This window comes from Enoplosus armatus, chromosome 7 (genome assembly GCF_043641665.1).
Source record: "Enoplosus armatus isolate fEnoArm2 chromosome 7, fEnoArm2.hap1, whole genome shotgun sequence".
Lineage (NCBI taxonomy): Eukaryota > Metazoa > Chordata > Actinopteri > Centrarchiformes > Enoplosidae > Enoplosus > Enoplosus armatus.
Window position 1 is genome coordinate 19788970 of NC_092186.1, and position 18629 is coordinate 19807598.

Genomic DNA, 18629 nt, shown 5'->3' on the forward strand with positions numbered 1-18629 from the left:
TTAGAAAGTTGTATGTTTGATGCTCCTGAGTGTGTGTGTTTCTATTTTTCGCAGCACAATATTATGTAATAATATGATACTGTCTGCATCTCTTTCTTTTAATCATAGACCAACATCAGGTTTCCACTGGCCCATCAGCACTTCAGCACCACCCACAGTGAAGAGTACACCGCCAAACCTTTGGTCTTGCAGCGTCCTAGCTGCAGCCAGTCAGTCACTCATTTTGTCATGCAGTGACTGAGAAACACGACCTGGTCACTTCCTCTTGTGTTCTCGCCCAGCTCCTGATAAATGATCGATAAATCAAGAGTCAAGAACAGTTTTGTTGACACTTGTATGGGCATGTTTCAAACATGCAGTATATTCCACATATTTGACTTGCTCTGGATTTTTTTCCCCCTCCTGATTTTATAGTTTGTGTTTCTGAAAATGTTGCTAAGAATTTTGTCACTTAGTAGTAATGACAGTTGGATCAGAATTGCACTTTTCAAAGTACAGTTCAGTTGCTGTAAAGATGTAAAGACAATTAAACACTAACAAATAATATACAGCTTAACACTGAAGGTCAGACATAATTTAATTCTACAAAGACCAAATTGTGCTCAAAAGGCAGTTCAATATATTGTCTCACCATGAAATCTTCCAAATTATGCAAAGAAATCATACTATTGGTGACATTTAGCTTCTTCTTGTAACTGGTTCTAGGGCATCTAGACCCCCAAAATCAACTGAAAAGTGTGAAAACAGGAGTAAAATGGATATACAAATTTGTGACTTTCACTGGAATTAAACAGATTTCTAAAAGCATTGAGCCCTGCCTTAAAAGGGTGACTTAAATGAGACTGTGTTCACACAAAGCATTTTGTGTGTAATGAAAAAATGACATGTTGTGAATTCCTTGAACTCCTGATTTAGTTAAATGTTTCCGACATTTCCCAGAATTCTTCTCAACAACCTCAAGAAAAGGGGTGCAATGTTGTTCTATTCTTTAACACTGATCGTCAGTCTTCCAACTCATTAGAGCTACAATTCCTTTAAATTTCAAGCATGCACCCAACTAAAGCAACTCTGTCACATCATCCCTCTGTGTCATGAGTTTTTAAATGAACTGCATAAGAATGCTCAAAATCTTACTTGGCTGATGAATAAATAAATGTTTACCCAGATCAGCACAGGGTGCATCAGAGTGTGAAATGTTGAAGCAGTGTGCAAGTGCAGCTTTGGTAGTTAGGTGGCTCAAACATGAACCTTAGCGTTGTCTGTCATATTTAGGCCACGGAGGGAAGCAGCCCTTGCCCTGACCGTCCTACTTCCACCCTGTTTACACTGTCAACGCTAACTGCTAAGAAGAAGGTTAGCAGAAAGATTCTCACCCCCTCCTTCAAGCATGATCGACCACAAACCTCTGTAAAAACAATCTATGTTGTAGCAATAACACAGCCTTGACCCTGAGATGCAGGTTCTGCAGATAAAAAAAAGTTGGCAGGCGAGCAGATGTAAATAAACTAAATCTGGAGTTCATCAACCTGGTGAAAAGGCAGCAGTCCAGGTATGGGCTGGAATGTTAGCTGACCAATAAGCCCAGGTTCAGGTCCAAGGGGTGCAGGTGCAAGAACATGGTTTAATACTAAATTCAGCTCCAGAATAGACTGGACAGCTCTTGTTTGATTTTGCCTGTCTGTGGTGCTGAGAGACATGCCAAATACAGGTTAATATTCAGCCAGAAATGTTAATTTCAGTATGAAACATTCATAAAAATATACACAATCCATAGCCTTTTTTGTGCACCTGGTCATTTAAAAACCATCTACATTAATGAGTTATCAGGTACGTCCTGCTCAAGGACAAGCTTCTGGATCACAGCTATGACTTTGCTAATTTGAACGATACTGTTATAGACATTTGAGCATGATTCATGCAAATGTCTCAGCAGAGTGATTAACTATAAGCGCACTGTAGGATATTATAGTGGTATTACCTCCACAAGAAATGCCACAAAGGAAGTTTATCTCTTACTATATTCTCCAGTGATTAGATTTATTCCTCATATGTAATTGTATTATTAATTGGTAAACTCCTAAAAAATAAAAAAAACTACTGCTTAGGGGATGTGATCATTTCATACACATACTTAGTCACATGACTCAAAAAACCCAAACACAGAAACCACTTCTATAATAAATTCTCTACTAAAATGTATTTTACATAACTTTTTTCGGTTTTCATTGTTGTTGACTTACCTTTCCTTTTTTCATGTTTTTTTGTTCTATTTGGTGAAATACTGTTTTTAGCTCATCACTACTTGCATGTTCTTTTTCTTTGTATATTTCTCATAGACTGTATATCTGTGATATTTATAGTAAAGAAGAAGGAGAAAATACTACATGGCTCTGGGCAGGGACCGTTTCAACGGAAACAGACACACTGCCTTCGAAATAAAAGTCTCAGCTCAACAACAAAATTCGAGTCAACGGTCTAATTCAAGTATTTTATGCTTGTTTATATCCGTATTATCGATATCGTCTTACCTCAATAGCGCACTTTTTTGAAAAAGATTCTGCTCACACACATATTTATCACAGACTGTACAAAAGACGATATTTAAACGTAAACGATAAAAAACGGAGGGGGGAAACACGGTATACACGGTTTAAATTTGAAAGGTATAACCGGAAAATCAACTTGAAATTCTGCGTCACTTGACGTACTGTCAGTCCCCGCGCCCCCTTCCTCCCCCGCTTTAAAGTGGGCGGGCGTGACTCGCATGTGCTTTTTATCATTGGTGGAAAACAGAGAGTTGCTGTGTTTCTGGGCGTCTAAACCCGCCACCGTGTATAAAGGGTGGGCCTCCATTCATCGTCCAGTCGGAGAGAAGTCACAGTTTTGCTGCTGGTCACTTCGCCTTTGAGAGGACCGCTCCGTTACTCCTGTCCGGCCGGTGAGTTTGACACTTTTAAACGTCAGTTCAACATTCACAACGCTAAACACGCACCGGCCGCAGAACGGAAAATACAAATATTGTTAGACTGACAATAAACACCGCCTACTGTTGTAACAGAACTGTTTGTCCTGGTGTAAGAATCATGACATTTAGGTGTTTTAGCAATATTTCTTACATATTGTTGACTGAAAGAATAATTTCAGTTATTTGCTGTTATCTTTGCTTTATATGTGTATGAGCAGACCAAATATTCACACCACTGATACAGAATTTGTGAAGAGTGAAGAGAGAATAATGGTTTTATTTGTTTGTGTATTGTTCTAATGGAAACATTTGTATGCATATTAAAGTTAAACAAAAAAGGTTAGTATACATAATTATTTAGTAACCACTTTGTTTAGTTGTGTTCAAGATAAGATACGATCATAATATGTTATTAAACATTTCTAAAACGTGTTTAAAAACAAAAACTGACTACACAGCAGTGGCTACTGGCAGGGTTGGCCCTGGCACATCTGGGACCCTAAGCAGAACCACCTAGCCCCACCCTAATATTAAGATCCCTTAAAGTAAATAGCTAATATGTTCTGTTTAATGGAAAGTGCATGTTAGCACCAGTCTAAAAGCATTGCATAATATTATTTAAAATGTGAATACATCACTTTGCATGTGTATTTTGCTTGTTATGGGGTCCCCTGGTGTCCACAGAAACTTAAATAATGTATGCCTCCAGCTGACTATTTGCAGTGTGGTTTTCACAGCACATGAAAACCAGTTCTACACACACTTCTAACATTCCTACACGATGGGCAGGCCTATTTGTTAGTGTTTAGCCCTCAGCCTTGTCAAATAGTGTGTTTTTATTTACTGTTTAACTGTCTTCATTCGTAGGAATGACGTTGAGCTCCATAAAGTCTTTCAAGCTGGAGCTGGATGGTCCGGCTGATGCAGCGTTCACTGGAGGTGAGGTGGTGACCGGCCAGGTGGTCCTGGAGCTCCGGAGGGACACCAGAGTGCACTCCATGAAGGTGCAGGGAAGAGGGGTGGCCACAGCACACTGGCTGGAGAACCGCGGCATGAACTCCATCTATAACGACTACACCTCCAAGATCACATACTTCAGGAAGAGACAGCATATGATCCGAGGTCAGTGGTGAAAGCTGCACATAGTGTTGAGTCCCCTGGACGGTCAATATTCAGTGTGTTTATTTATATTTATTGTGTTTATTTATCAGACTGGCTGTAGAATAACCACAAGTAAAACCCAGGTTCAGCTGCAGCTGGTTGCATCTAACAATTAACCAACTAGCAGAGTGTCTTTCCATTGTAAATGTACAATTTGATTTGTTTTCATGGTTTTGTTATTGAAATACAAAATGATTAATAAAATCTCCATATAACATCTTGCAAGTAAAATGTCATTAATTTTTCAACATAGACCGTGGTAGTTATAATTTAGCTAAATAAATGCATTTTAATAGTGCTTGTTCAGGGAAGAGAGGCAAACAGGACTGGTCAAAGAGTTCAGTTGTGATGTTATGGTAGAACAAAGGTGACTAGAAATAGACAGCTGACCACAACTATTTGAAAATACAGAACAGTGCCTTCTCTTTTATACAAATGGGGGCATTTATATCATTTGTGCTTACCTTGTTGTAGTTTTGGTATTTTCTTTTGTCCCCTATTGTATCAGTATACTGTTCTTGTAAGAAATCATCCATCGCTTGTAGCTTGCTGTGATATACATTGTAACTGTATTTCAGCACATATTGCACCTGGTGGATGAAACAGTTCTCCCTCCAGTCTGAATAATGTGGTGTAAAAACTGCTGATTTGCTCTGTCATGTGCCAGCTGATCGCCACTGTGTCTTGTAGTCGCTGCAGTTTGCAAAATGAAGCCACCAGGGCCCAATGTGTTGCATGGAAACCCAGGAGAGAAGTCGACACTGGCTCGTCCAGATACATCTGCCAGATAACATAATCCTAACATTAAACACAAATCCATTAGTGCTGAGTCCAAATAAACACAACAATGTTTACTGAGTGCTGTGTTGTAGAGGACATAACGCTGTAATGTGTGAAATTCCCCTGGTGTGGAAGGCACCAGGCAGCTTAAAATCAGACAGGATATAGGCCATAGTAGCTGAGTAAATAAACTGTAGACAGGAGTTAATGGTTCATTAGATGCTCTGTAAACAGTATATTTGGTCTGACTCCCCAGTCTGGTTGGACAGGTAAATATGAATGGACTTGAGATGCAGAGTCTGAGATAAGTGCTGAATTGTTGTTGCCAGACAAGGTGCAAAGTAACTGAATGTAGAATGTTATTTTCAGGTCATTTGCTGCTGCAACAGCTGCATCGTGTATACACTGTTGTTACACAGCAATATAATATAATATTATATTAATATCAAGCCTATATATATATATATGTGACTTGACGTCACCACAAAGGAGATTTCTCAATAATGCAGTTTTCCGACTGTTTCCTTTGTCTGGGAGCCACAATAATGCTGGTTTGCTGAATGCAGCTTTCACTACAGATGGCTACCAAATACTGGTTTCCATAATTCCAATTCCATAAAGCCATGGAAAATGCCCAAATGTCCAAATTACTCTGATGATAAGACATAGTACAGCTATTCTAAGATCTTTAAATTTAAATGTAAAAAGTAACAAAACTGAGGATAAAGATGAATAATAAAAGGCATTAAGTCAAATAAAACCATGTAAAAATAGTCAAAACAAATGGTATATAGATATGCATCTGTTGTTATGAAAGAATACAATGTTTTTACAGATTTTACATGAATGGAGGTTAGAGTATTCACCCCTTCATCTTCACCCCTCACCCAGAATATCCATATGACTGATACATACATCTGACTCTTCTAACAAATTACATGCAGTTTTGTTTTCTGTAGCAGTAGAGGTGCTGTCAGTATGTTGTTTCAATGTTTCTTAGGCCGACATTCTGTACAGACCGATGTTATCTGCAGAATCTTTCCAGGAAATTACAATGCTAATTGTTTTTGCAAAATGCCTCAAATCCTTTCAGAAACAGAATCACTCTTATTGACCTAGTACATAAGTTTGCGCATACAAGCAATTGGGAAAAGTTCTAAATATAAGGAGGATGTTGTGTTAGCTTCTATTTACTTGGGACAGGAAATGAGGAGAAAGTGATAGACAGAGGAGAAAGGAAGGAAGGAGGAAGGGGTGGGGGTCTGTTTTTAAAAAAAATGCAGCCTGCGTCACCATGGCAACCAGGAAAACAACACGTGGCTCCCCTCAACCCCGCCCTCCTCCACCACACAGCCTGTAAATATCTCCATTCATTTTACAATATGGTGTCATTTTCAGCTCATTTATCTTTTAGTTTTCCATAAACATTTCTTTTTGTGAGTGATTGTTTTATCTGAGAGTCAGCCCACTTTCAGTGGAGAGTTTGGTTGTTGTTGAGTGTTTTAGGTTTGTTTCTCTTGCAAACACCACTGAAGAATTACACGTATTTTGAAAGGGCTATAAAGTATGCAGGGCTTCAATGTACATAATTGTTTTACAATGTTGCGTGCTCTTTGGGTAAACAAAGACAAACTCACGTGGATAAATATGTTTACTTTTGTCTGCAGCAGGGTAAAACATGTTTTCAGCCATGATTGGGGTGATCATACTGAGTCATCTGCACAGGGGGAGCGTTTATCAGTGCGGAGAACCACATGTTGGTCTTATCAGGTCTGAGGCAGGGAACTCTGGTAGAGCCAGGCTGCTGCTCCTGGTCACCAGCAGGTGGCATGCTGGGCTGTATTTCACTGCAGGCCACAGCTTCCTGAATAGATTTTAAGCAAAAACTGACAAATTGATGCAAACTGGACCACTGATCTCCCAAATATGACAGAGCTCTCCTGCTAGTTGGGACTATCTACCTTTCTTTGACAAATTTACTGATTGTACTGAAGGAAACATGCAGGGAAACTTCCTACCTTCATACTAACCTGCAAGGAGTAAAATAACACTGAGGAGAGACTCTGTCACAAAGCCCTCCAGAGGTAATGGTACTATATTATTCTGTGAGCACCATCTACTTAGAGTCTTACAGCTTTTCACACACATCTCCAGTCCAGTTCGGGCTGACTAGAAGCATCCTGGTAGTCCTGCAGCTGTGCACACTCCCTGCACATTGCCAGTTGGTGGCACTGGAGAGCTAACAAGTCGTCCCAGGGAACAAAGGAGTAAACAACTTTGTTTTTCTCAGAGCCGACTTGATTTTTGTCGGAGGGCTTTTGAATTGAATGAAAAGAGGAGCCCAGCTTAGAAATGAAGTAGTGTTTGTTTCGTGTATTGATTGCAGCAGAGTTTGGAAGAAAAAATTCAATTCTGCTCAGAATTGGCTTTGTTTGCAAATGTTTGAAGTGAATTTGATGTGTTAAGAAAAGGCTGCATGGGTGCTATGATTCATGCAAGTGATTTAGTTGTTGCACAAGTTGTCTTTATTCAGAGACTTATAGTTTTCTTGTGTGGTATCCCTTTATCATCGAGGGTAGAATGACCAGTTGTTTTTCATTTGGAGATTTGGTGGCTTAAGTTGCATGCTTTTGTGCAGAGCTGTGTGTTTTCCCTGTGTGGGGAGTCCCAGGCTGTGTAACAGTATGTTCAAAGCGACATGGAAGAAGTGAAGTAAACAGCTTTGGTCCAGAGTGAAACTATTTCCCTCTGAGCTGTGCAGGGCGGATCTCTGCCAGACGGAGGCATGCTCAGTAAGCCTGTTTTCTTCTTCTAAGAACCTGTAACCATCAATCATCACCAGGCCATGTTTTCCTCACTGCTGCCTCCACACCCAGTCTGCATGTTTATTATGCTGCTTTCAGGCTTGGTCCGGACATATGGGTTGTGAAAAGAGCTGTCCACAAGTGCCCTGACTAGATTGTAAATTGGATTGAGGAAATTGGAATTTTACATGACACGTGTTTGTCTGTTGTGAAACTTTGTGATCGTAAACATTATGTTTTTTTTTTGTTGTTTTACCTTAATAGTGGTTGGCATGTTTGTAAATGTTTGCATCACAAGGGGGTTTTGTTCTCAGCCTTTGTCTAGATTTGTTCTGGTGTTTTTGTAGCTACACCAAGAGGACAACCTGTAAATATGCAGGAAGGTTGATCAGTAAATTAAGTAAAACGTACACTTTTGGCCTGGTGAAATTATGCGTAAAACAAAACAACAGTTGTAACAGTTATGGCCTCAAACCTAGATGTGAGGTCTGGTTTTGTGTTTGAAAACAACTGTGTTTATTATTGGAAACAGGTGCTGCAGTGTTTGTTGTAAACCTGAAAACTCCCACACAACCGCTGTTCACCGTTTGAAATTTTCCTGATAAGATTTGTTGATGATTTTGACCGAATAAAGTAGCCAAATGTCTCATTGACAACGGCTGCACTGACAAGTCGGTACTAAAGAGGAGCACCTGAAGGCAGCACCAGCCTTCAACCCTCTCCCGACGCCTTACATAATAAATGCACAAGCCCCGCCCACTTTCTCAGCCTGCAAATAGTGCTGCAGACCGAAAGTACCCAACAGTTTGAGCTTTAAACAAGTGAGCAAAAGACACCTGAAGATCCACTTCAGCACACTTTGAAGACTGCGGGGCAGCAGTGAAGGAATCACTCGCTGTTGAGAGGACTCGCACAACCTGCAAAAATGATTTTCGACAAGTTGAAAAAGTTTGCCATCGTCTTCGACTCTCCGGAGGTGGACTGTCCTCCGGTGTTCAGCAGCTCGGACGTGGTGTCCGGCCGGGTGGTGTTGGACTTGTCCGGGGAGAGTCGTGTGGAGTCCCTGAAGCTCCACGCCGAAGGATTCGCTAAAGTGCACTGGACCGAGTCCCGGTCCGCCGGGTCCAGCACCGCATACACCCAGAACTACAGCGACGAGGTGGAGTACCTGAACCGGAGAGAGGTGCTGCTGCAGGCAGGTCAGTCCGCTCTGCAGGCTCGGTGATGGGGGAGACCCCAGAGGGTGCACCCTGACTAAACTTGTGAAACTGTCAGCTAGTTGTGGATCAAAACAGCAAAACCAGCGTCCTCTCATTGAGCAAACGCCAAGCGAATTTGTCTGGGGACACTGGGCTAGTTGTTTATCTGCAAACTGGGAGTAGTGTTGTTTACATGATTTAGTGTGCGAGTTACACGGATCATGAACATAGTCCTGCTTTTTGTGGTTGTATTAATATCTAGTAAAGTCCAGCTGCAACTTGTTTGTGTGAGCTGTTGTTTTCCTCACATCAGACGTTTTGTTGTTCTTGACTTGATTTATAAACCTGTTGCTACTGTAGCTGCAAAGTGGACTGAATCATCTAATAATATGTGAATGAAACAAGTCAAACTTAACATATGATTTTATTAGGATCCTTTCGAGAGATGTTTACTTGGTTGTTGGATACTTCCTTGAAGAAGTACAACTGAACATCCAGATTCAGAAAATGGACAAAACAACTATTGGAGATCCAGACATTCATTGACAAAAGCATTTTTGTGGTTAGGGTTGTTTGGTTATTTCTTCAAATTGCCACATGAGAAGGTTTGTTGCTGGTCATAACTCGGTATATAAGTATAACCCCCCCCCCCCCCCCTCCCAACTGTATAGGAAGAGAGCACAACTTGCTGCAACAGCTGTCTTTGCACTCCTTTCTCATTGTGAAAACATCTGTTGAAAGATATCTGACATCAGCCTTTTCCTCATTCGAAGAAATTCCTGGGTTGTTTTTCTCCACAGTGATGTGGGAGAGCCTCAGGTTTCTGTCTTCATTCATTGGGCGCAGAGTTGTTTTGGTTTAAAGTGTAGACAGGATATTCACAGCCAGGGCTTCGACAATTTCCCCTGCAGCGTTCAGTCTCACTGCTTGAGCTCCAAGCTGTATTGTATTTTATAAAAACCTGTTTGCAAACAACAAGATAAAACAAAAAGTCATATAATGTTGAAGTGATGTTTGAAGGTTTTTTGCTGGTGTGCACAAAAACACACAGCAGAAAGCTCATAACAACCTACTTGACCCCTTAAGAGGATTTGACAGTGACAGTATTGTTATTTAAATCAAGTTGGAGCTTCCAGCTAACAAAGGCACACAAAACACATCGAGTCTGTTAAACGCAAACACGTGTTCCTGGACCTGTGCAGGGAGAAAAAAACAGAGCAGTTGAGACGGGCTGTATAATACAGCTTGAGGAAAACATGTTCTCTGTCAGCACAATGGAGAAGGAACCGCCCCTCTGAGCAAGCATCGAAGCCATGTGATTGCAGGGAAAGACAGAGAGATTTCTATTTCAGAGTCATGCTTAAAAGATCTGTTCTTACTCTCTCACCAAGTCAACTTTATGGGCATTTCTAAAGAGCACTGGTGTTTGCTTGTTTTTAAAGTTGTGCAGGTTTAGCATAGTTTTCTCAGGACTTCTTTTCCTTCTTCTTCAGAAGTCGTTTGCTGCCATTCATTCTTGGTGGTGTATGAACCACTTTACACTAGAATCATATAATCGATCACTATAAAGATTAATTGTTATGTCATTGTGCTGAATCGAAACTGGTCATCTAGGAATTGAAGTTACACTGACTATCCTGTACTTTTTGAAATCAAATGTACAAAACAAAAACAAACAAAACTTTAAAATTTTTTCCCTTTTTTTCTCCTCTGCTCAGATAATGGTGAAGCGACCGTCCTTTCTGCCGGCAGACATGAATTTCCATTCAGCTTCCAGCTGCCTGAGGAGACGCTGGTCACCTCCTTTGAGGGGAAACACGGCAGCATTCGTTACTGGGTCAAAGTTAAGCTACACAGGCCGTGGGCCACCGTCAAGAAGATCAAGAAGGAGTTTACAGTCATCGAGCCCATCGACATCAACACACCGGCCTTACTGGTGAGCATCTCAGCCCTCTCTCCCGCATGATTGTGTCATCACACACTTCATGATTTTCTGGGTGTTTTGAGGCACTGGGCTCATTTGGTTTCATCATTCCCAGGCGCCACAGGCTGGAACGAAGGACAAGATGGCACGGGCCTGGTACCGCAACTTTGGTCAGGTGTCTGTAACTGCAAAGATCGACCGCAAAGGCTACACACCAGGTGAGGGTCTGGCACCTATAACAACTCCTCCTAAAAGTTTCAGTCTTTGTAGGCCAGTTCAGAAGTGTCTGCAATTTCTAACATACATTCCCTCTTTCCCCAGGTGAGGTGATACCTGTCTTTGCAGAGTTCGACAACTCTACCTCCAGATCAGTCGTGCCCAAAGCCTACATCACTCAGACACAGACGTTCATCGCCCGAGGCACCATAAAGCAGAAGCGCTCGGTGGTGGGCACGCTGTGCGGTGATATTGTGGGTGCCAGAAGCAGGGAGACGTGGCACGGTCGCGCCATCAAGATACCACCTGTGGGTCCCTCCATCCTGAAGTGCCGCATCATCAAAGTGGAGTACATGCTCAAGGTGAGCTCAGTCAACAGCTGCTTTATGTCTTAGGAATTCAAATGCTGCAGTCCCTATCCTCACTTTGCAAAGATGTCACTAAAAGTGCTCCTCTTTTCCTCCCACCAGGTTTGTGTTGATGTTCCTGGGACATCCAAGCTGTGTCTAGAGCTGCCGCTGGTCATAGGCACCATCCCCCTCCATCCCTTCGGCAGCCGGACCTCCAGCGTCAGCAGCCAGTACAGCGTCAACCTGGAGTGGCTGCGCATGGCCATCCCCGAGCAGCCTGAGCGTAAGTGTCCTTTAATGCTGCAGTGACTGACAGAGATGAGTAGGTCTAGATGTGCACAGGGACACAATTTATTTTTATGACACAAACAAGGCAGGAACATCTGCCACAGTCTTTTTCTTGATTTTTTTCTAAACACATGACAGCACTACAGACTCATTATTGTCTTTTTCACAATTTTTATCATCAGTGAGCTTGATTCATACGACCAGCAAAATAGCCAAACAAGCGAATGAAGAAAACAGTCCTCACACTGATAAACAGGTTACAGAGGCTTTTGGATTTTTTTCATAAAGTGGAAAAAGAGAAACTGTCACACTTGTCAGTTTGTGGGCCTGTTCCCTTTTTTATTTTTATAATCGCTGTCTGCCAAAATATCAGTGGGTCAGACGCCAACACATATAAACAAACAAAGGCTTCGATTCAGCAGAAATTCATGTTGGATCAAATCAGTGTTTGTTAGTGCAAAAGGCAGTAAATGTTATGTGGGGTTTTTTAAGAGTTTTAACTGCAGTGATGACTCAGCAGCTTAGTGTTTGGACCTGTTCTGTTGAGTCAGACCAGTGGACTAATCCTGCCTCTCTCCCTGCAGCTCCTCCAGATTACAGCTCCGTGGTGACAGAGGAGGAGGCCGAGCAGCGCAACAGCGCGGCGGTCCCGCAACCCACCGAAGACCTGAGTGGGATCCTGGAGCGCCCCCTCATGGCTTTTGTCCAAGAGTTTCGCTTCCGACCTCCACCAGTGTACAGCGAGGTGAGTCACCAAATGCTGGAAACAACACCCACTGTTTATTTAGTTTGACTGGCACATATAAAGGCTTAGAGAGAATTATTTTGTGTGTAGATGGATTTTAAAACATCCTCAGACTGCCAAGGAAACTCTTGGAAACACAGTTGATTTTTATAACAGTAACTACATGAAAACAAATCAGTGGGTGTAGGCTGAATGTATCATAGCGCTGAGTGTTTTGCCTGAAGTAAGATTGAATTATCTGCTTACTTAACCTTCATCTTATGTGTCTTTATTTCCATTTCCTGCCTACAGATTGACCCCAACCCTCAGCCCATCAACATGAGACCTCGCTGCATGACGTGTTGAACCATGAGCCCCGCCTGAGCGTCAAGCGACTTAAATTAATGAAACAAATCAAGAGATTTGTCTTCTCCTGGATTACTTCTCTCTGATAAATGGCACCTGGTCCCACCAAGTGTCGTGGAGAGGGACTGGAGGGCCACGGAGAGGTCAGGAGACGGAGCTCACAGGAACTGGATGTCAGTGGAGGGACCGCCATGACGTTTCCAAGTCCATGAAGTAATGTGGACGCTTTCCTGTTCTGTTTGTCGAGGAAAGTCACTTCTCCACGTCAGTTCCTGTCCTCCGCGAGTGACCTTTGGCTCCTGGCAAAGCGAGCTACAAATACCTCCCAATCAACGATTCCCTCATGTGAAGCGAATTTTGGGACATATTGAAGGGGGGAAAGATCACTTGACATTTGTCAGGTGGAGAGTTGGAGTTGCACCTGGTGTTCAAATGTTTGAAAAAAAAAAAAGCGCTCTTGATAAGTTGACATATGTTTAGACGCACATTGTCATCTTTGAGTGGCGTAAAGAGAGAAGTGCAATTATTGTCTTCACTTTCCTTCAGCTCCCCTTGTCCTGGCAACGCAGTAGATTTTAACAACCTACATTACTATGCATTGTGTGGCTGTGATGATTTCTACTGTTACTTAAGCACATACTATATCTGAAGGTGTGATGGTGGAGCAGACAAGTCAAGTAAGCGGATGTATTTTATACATACAGGTCACAATATGTAAAAGGGAAAAATATGTATGCCGTAATTATTTGCCGTTGAAGATTGCATGAGAGTTTCAGGGAGTCGTTCTCTCATTAGAGCTGATTGTATACTGAAAGAACAAAAACAGTTGAATTGTGTGGAGGAATTCCAGGCGAAGTGTAAATGCAAGGCACTTAAGTGTCAGATAGCTGTGGTTGTTGATTTTAGCACAGTGATTAAATAGGATGAGCAGTTTGTGTATAAAGCTGCATGAGGCTCATAGATTAGCTCTCCCAGCTGCTAAACAAAAGGAGGAGGAGGAGGAGGAGACGGAGACCTCTGAGCCATGTGGCTTGAAGCTTTTTGATGGGAGCCAGATGCCTCGGTGCTGTGGGGCGCTTTGTGGAGCTCAACCAGAAAACACTGCTCAGCGTTAAAAGTCAGGCCTCAAGCTGGCGATGCCACTGAAATGTATGGACAAAGAACATTCCAAAAACTGACTCGAGGATTAAGTTTTCTCCTCAACTTCCAAAAAACTGTTAGGAGTGTGAAAGAAGTCTTCAGGGTCAGCTGTGCCACTTCGGTAGCACACACTGAAAAAAACGAATGTATTTTTATACAATTGTTGATTCACAATCTTGCCAAAGTTTTGTAATTGTCTTTTCTAATAAAAAAAAGAAGCTTAAATCGATGTTTGTCCTCAGTGTTTCCTTCAAACCTTGACTGGTATGTCAGCTGTACACTTTGTTAGGGAAATAGTAGAGGGCCTCTGTTTAGCATGTTGCGTGCCAGTGAAATGGTACAGCATGTGCAGCAGTGTGTGAGTCAAAACTATATCAGTGCCAAGGGCAGAGTTCATTGGAGAAACAAGCTACACTCAGTGGATCAAAACGATAATTACAGATTTAAGTTTGGCCTGTGACAGCTCTAATATTGTGCACTTGTGCAATCCGGTTTTTCTTTGTGCTTTTGCGGCTCCTTAGAAAAAACCAGAGGAGTCAAAAGTTATTTCTTCTTCTCACCACTGAATCATCTGTCACATTCATTTCAGCTGACATATGGATCTCATCTGGTGTCCTCTTGTACAGTTTGTACTTTGTTTATATGAATATTCAACAAGGGAACCAGTTATTTTTTTCTGCCACATGTAAACACGTAACACAGGAACAAACAAGCAGCTCAGAGTTATACAGTGTTACACAAAGTTATAAACATGGCTGAAGGCCAAGCTGAATCACTGAATCGTCTGGAAGTAGAAGGACAGGGAGATGTTCAGTGCAGTGCTGAGGAAGGACGAGCATTTCAGTGAGAAGCTTTTACACCCGTAAAAGGACGATGTAGAAGAGAGTAAGAGTTGTCTTTAGTATCTTCGTGTTGGTGTTGATTTTGCCAGAATTACTTTCAAATGAAACTAAATAATGTTTGGAAATATTTTTAGTGCTAAAACAATTAGTCGAGTAATTGATTAGTTGATCAAAAACTATTTTGATAATCAGTTGAACATTTAAGTCATTTATTAAGCCAGAATACCAGAGACGATGTGGTTCCAGCTGTTTCAATGTGAGGTTTGGATGTTCATCTGATTCATATCATTATAAACTGAGTATCTTTGGTAGATCTGACAAAACAAGCAGTTTTATCGACCAAACAATGAATTAAGAGAATTCTTAATAGAAAAGTCAATAATGAAATTAAGCATTTGGTGCAGCCTTCATCTTAATCAAAACAAATGATAGAATTGTATCTCTCACCACAGGACGCTCAGAGGTCAGTCACAGCAGCATTTACAGAGGTGTTAATAAACCAGTGTACACAAGCATATTGAGCATTGACACCTGACAGGTGTCTTTCAGTACTTAATTAGGATTTTGAGGAGTTGCAGTGTGCTGTCATGTCACCGCTGCCACGATCAAAGAAGCTGGACACAAAAAAAGAGGATGAAGAGGAAGTGGCATATTCGCATCTTTAATTATTAATCATACATTAAAAACAGGAAGCATGGCCTCTGGCTCAGACTCAGTGAACACAGTCTGGTCTCAGCTTTCAGCTGGTACACATGAGCACTCAGCACTTCCTTACACATGCTTCAAGGACAGACACCTCAGCAGGGAGGAAGGCTTGAAGCTGCACACTCTGAGGGATGGTCTTCTTGAGCTAGAGATCCCAACCCACTAAAGTCACAGCTTTCAATTTCCTTCTCATCAAGTAGAAATAAACAGACAAAACCTGTCACAAGTGCAGAATCCGATCTTTTAAATGTTAATGAAGTCTTTACACCAAGTAGAAACTGAGCTAGAATCATGTTCCACAAAGCATATTTCTAGTGTACTGTTAGTCATTAGATATAATTTGATCATTACTTGACAAGATTTGGTACAAAATTGCGAAAAGTTTAGATTTCAGACTGTCAATACCAACACCAGACATGGTGTATCAATTTATCAATAAAAATGATAAAGCAGAATTACAGTTGTAAGTGGTAAACAAATATCAAACCCAAACACTAAAAGCCTAAAAACATGTTAAAATGTCTTTACTATCCCATAATACGCACGGGTAAACATGAACATGATGTTCCTGAAATTCTCTGAACACCTCAGCTTTCCTTTTTACAACATTAGAGCCTTAAATGAAGTGGTTCAACCCCTTAATCATTACTGTATACACAGACAGAGAATCATAAACATTTAAAGCTTCACTGCGGCCTTTTAAGGATTCATTTCAGTTGTTTTACCCCTCAGATGTACTTAATCTCAGTGTTCATCAACTGGACATAGACTAGATTTAGAGTGTAGGAAGAATTAGAGGCTTTTAAATATGAAATCAAGGCGTTCTGCCCTTTGGTGAATGTAAAGCAAAATTGCAAAAATACCCTTCAATAAGGTTAAACTTGCATCCTGTAACATTAACCAACAAATTTCTGTATTTGTTTGACTGAAGTAAAAGTGAACATCCAGGTGTCTGACACCCTGAGTCCGCCCCAATGTTCCCTGCAGTGACCTACAGAGACCCTGTGTGCTTTTTATGAACTGCTTTATGACTCTTCCACCCAGGAAATAGACGTGATGACAGATGTAACATCCTGCAACATCTACCGTGTTCCTGTAATCCTTGTTGTTTGTATGATGCTTTTAATTGATGCTCTGAGTTGGTCAGAGTGAGTCATTTAACCTTTTAAGTGTTGTAACTTTGGTTTCTACTGTTGTCAAACCTGCCCGTCCAGTTTGGTGTGTTAAATTATAGCTCAAATATTTTGTTTGTCTATATTCATCTAAACAGTGCGGTTTACTTCTGTGTTGTCCGGTGTTTTTCCATTACCAGTTTACTTTTATAACTGTGACCTGCATGCAGATTATATAGAAAGATGGCCTACACCTTCATATTTAGCTACACCTGCTACTTCTCTACACAACACATTTACATTTTACAAGGAAACTTTATTGTTACTGTTAGCTCTTACTTTACTCTTATTGTTGTGTCCTGTTATTTGTACAACATTTCCATATATATATATATCCACTACATTTCAGAAGGAAATGTTGTACTTTTTACTCCACTACTTCTACTACACACTACTTTACAAATGAAGATTTTACGTACAAAACATATGAAGATCCTATAATCTAAAATGTATGATGCTTTGTTTTAGATAAAACTTCCCAACAGTGTAAACAATTAGAGAATTGATTAGTTGATTAATTGATTAGTCAAAAGAAAATTAATAGATTTGATTAAATATATGATTAATTGTTGCTAAATTGGGAAGTTTTACAAACCATAATAATGAGCAGATTAATCCATAATGAAAATAATCATTAATTGCAGCCTTATATAACATAGTTAAAATCACCCCCACCTCAACCAACTACAACAGTAAAATGTTAATATAATATTATATAAAATATAATAGTATAACAGTCACAAGGGCCATTTCTTTGCATTGAGTACTTTTACTTTTGATACTTTAATGTTCCTGATTATACTCACATACTTTTACTTAAGTAACACTTTCAAGGACTTTTACTTGTAATGGAGTATTTTTACAGTGTGGTATCAGTACCTTGATTTAAGTGAAGCTTGTCATGCTTTTCAGAAGATTAAAGTTATTTTGGAAAGAAACTCCCTCTGTAGATTCACACCTTGTAACCTGCATACCTCCAGTCTGGCCTCTGGGTGTATTTTTGGCCCAGATTCAAGACAGAGATGCACAACATGTCTTTCAGCACATCTGTTTTCTTGACCTGATTAAGTCAAAGATTGTTTTCTGAGATAAAATTTAAATAAAAGTGCAACTCCAAGAGAAAAACAGATAAGATAATTTTCACCTTGAAATCAAAATAAAGATCCACAACTCTTGTAAGTACAACAGACAGACATCAACCAAAACCTTAGAGAGTAGTTCATATAGAACGTTCAAAATATAAAGTAAAGGACAAATAGAAAGACATAAACTATAGAATCCTGATGTGGGTGCAAATGTTTTTAAAATCTAAACACGTGATTGCTATTTGGTTGCTTTAACAACAGCAAAATCTGGTTAATTTGGTCAGCAATGTGTTCCAAGAAATCTGTTTGTCCTGTTTGTTAGCCCCCCCTCCCCCCACAAACCCTCACTTGACAAAAACTGCCTTTGACCACCAGTGATCATTTCCTCTGAAGTCTTTGTTCAGTGCTAAATTAGGTTAATGTAATCACATGAGCCAAATAGAGACAAAGCGTTTCCTTTACTACTACCCTCTACTGGCTTAAATGTAAAACCTTGGAAAATACATTTTGTTTCCAGATTTTGTTTCAAGATTATAAAGTGTGTAGAGCATGGAAATGCTTGGAAAATGCACGATTTGACATTCAGCCACAAGAGTATCAGTGAGGTCGGGCGCTGATGTTGGGTGATAAGGCTCATCTCAAAGGGGTTGCATGGGGTCAAAGTCAAGGCTCTGTGCAGGCCAGTCAAGGTCTTCTACACCAAACAAAAAAAGGGATAATTTGTAATTTATGGATCTCACTTTGTGCATGGGGAATTGTCAAGTTGAAACAGAAAAGGACCTTCCACAGACTGTTGCCTCAAAGCTGTAATCACACTAAAATATCATTGTATGCTGTAATGTTAAAATGTCCATTTCACAATTGGAGCCAAATGGTTTAGCTCAAACAGGGAAAAACACAGAGTACAG

At 40.7% G+C, this 18629-nt stretch overlaps 1 protein-coding gene across 2 annotated transcripts; it reads left to right on the forward strand.

Moving 5' to 3' along the window:
- The first annotated feature begins 2909 nt into the window (after positions 1-2909).
- On the forward strand, positions 2910-14146 carry arrdc2 (arrestin domain containing 2). 2 transcript variants are annotated; one of them, XM_070909031.1, is made up of 8 exons: positions 2910-2938; positions 3833-4087; positions 10628-10845; positions 10949-11051; positions 11155-11411; positions 11520-11682; positions 12272-12432; positions 12724-14146. In XM_070909031.1, the coding sequence occupies exons 2-8, from the start codon at positions 3835-3837 to the stop codon at positions 12775-12777; spliced, it is 1209 nt and encodes a 402-aa protein (XP_070765132.1). In that variant the 5' UTR covers positions 2910-2938; positions 3833-3834; the 3' UTR covers positions 12778-14146. The 2 variants fall into 2 exon arrangements, with proteins under 2 accessions (XP_070765132.1, XP_070765131.1); XM_070909030.1 differs by lacking the exons at positions 2910-2938; positions 3833-4087 and adding an exon at positions 8527-8909.
- The last annotated feature ends 4483 nt before the right edge of the window (positions 14147-18629 follow it).

What these genes read in the sequence shown, in the direction of transcription:
- arrdc2 (XM_070909030.1), top strand. Translation starts at nt 8,636, where the DNA reads ATGATTTTCGACAAGTTGAAAAAGTTTGCCATCGTCTTCGACTCTCCG. An exon ending in CCGCAAAGGCTACACACCAG is followed by an intron (nt 11,052 to 11,154) that starts GTGAGGGTCTGG and finishes CTCTTTCCCCAG; the next exon opens with GTGAGGTGATACCTGTCTTT. An exon ending in CATCCCCGAGCAGCCTGAGC is followed by an intron (nt 11,683 to 12,271) that starts GTAAGTGTCCTT and finishes CTCTCCCTGCAG; the next exon opens with CTCCTCCAGATTACAGCTCC.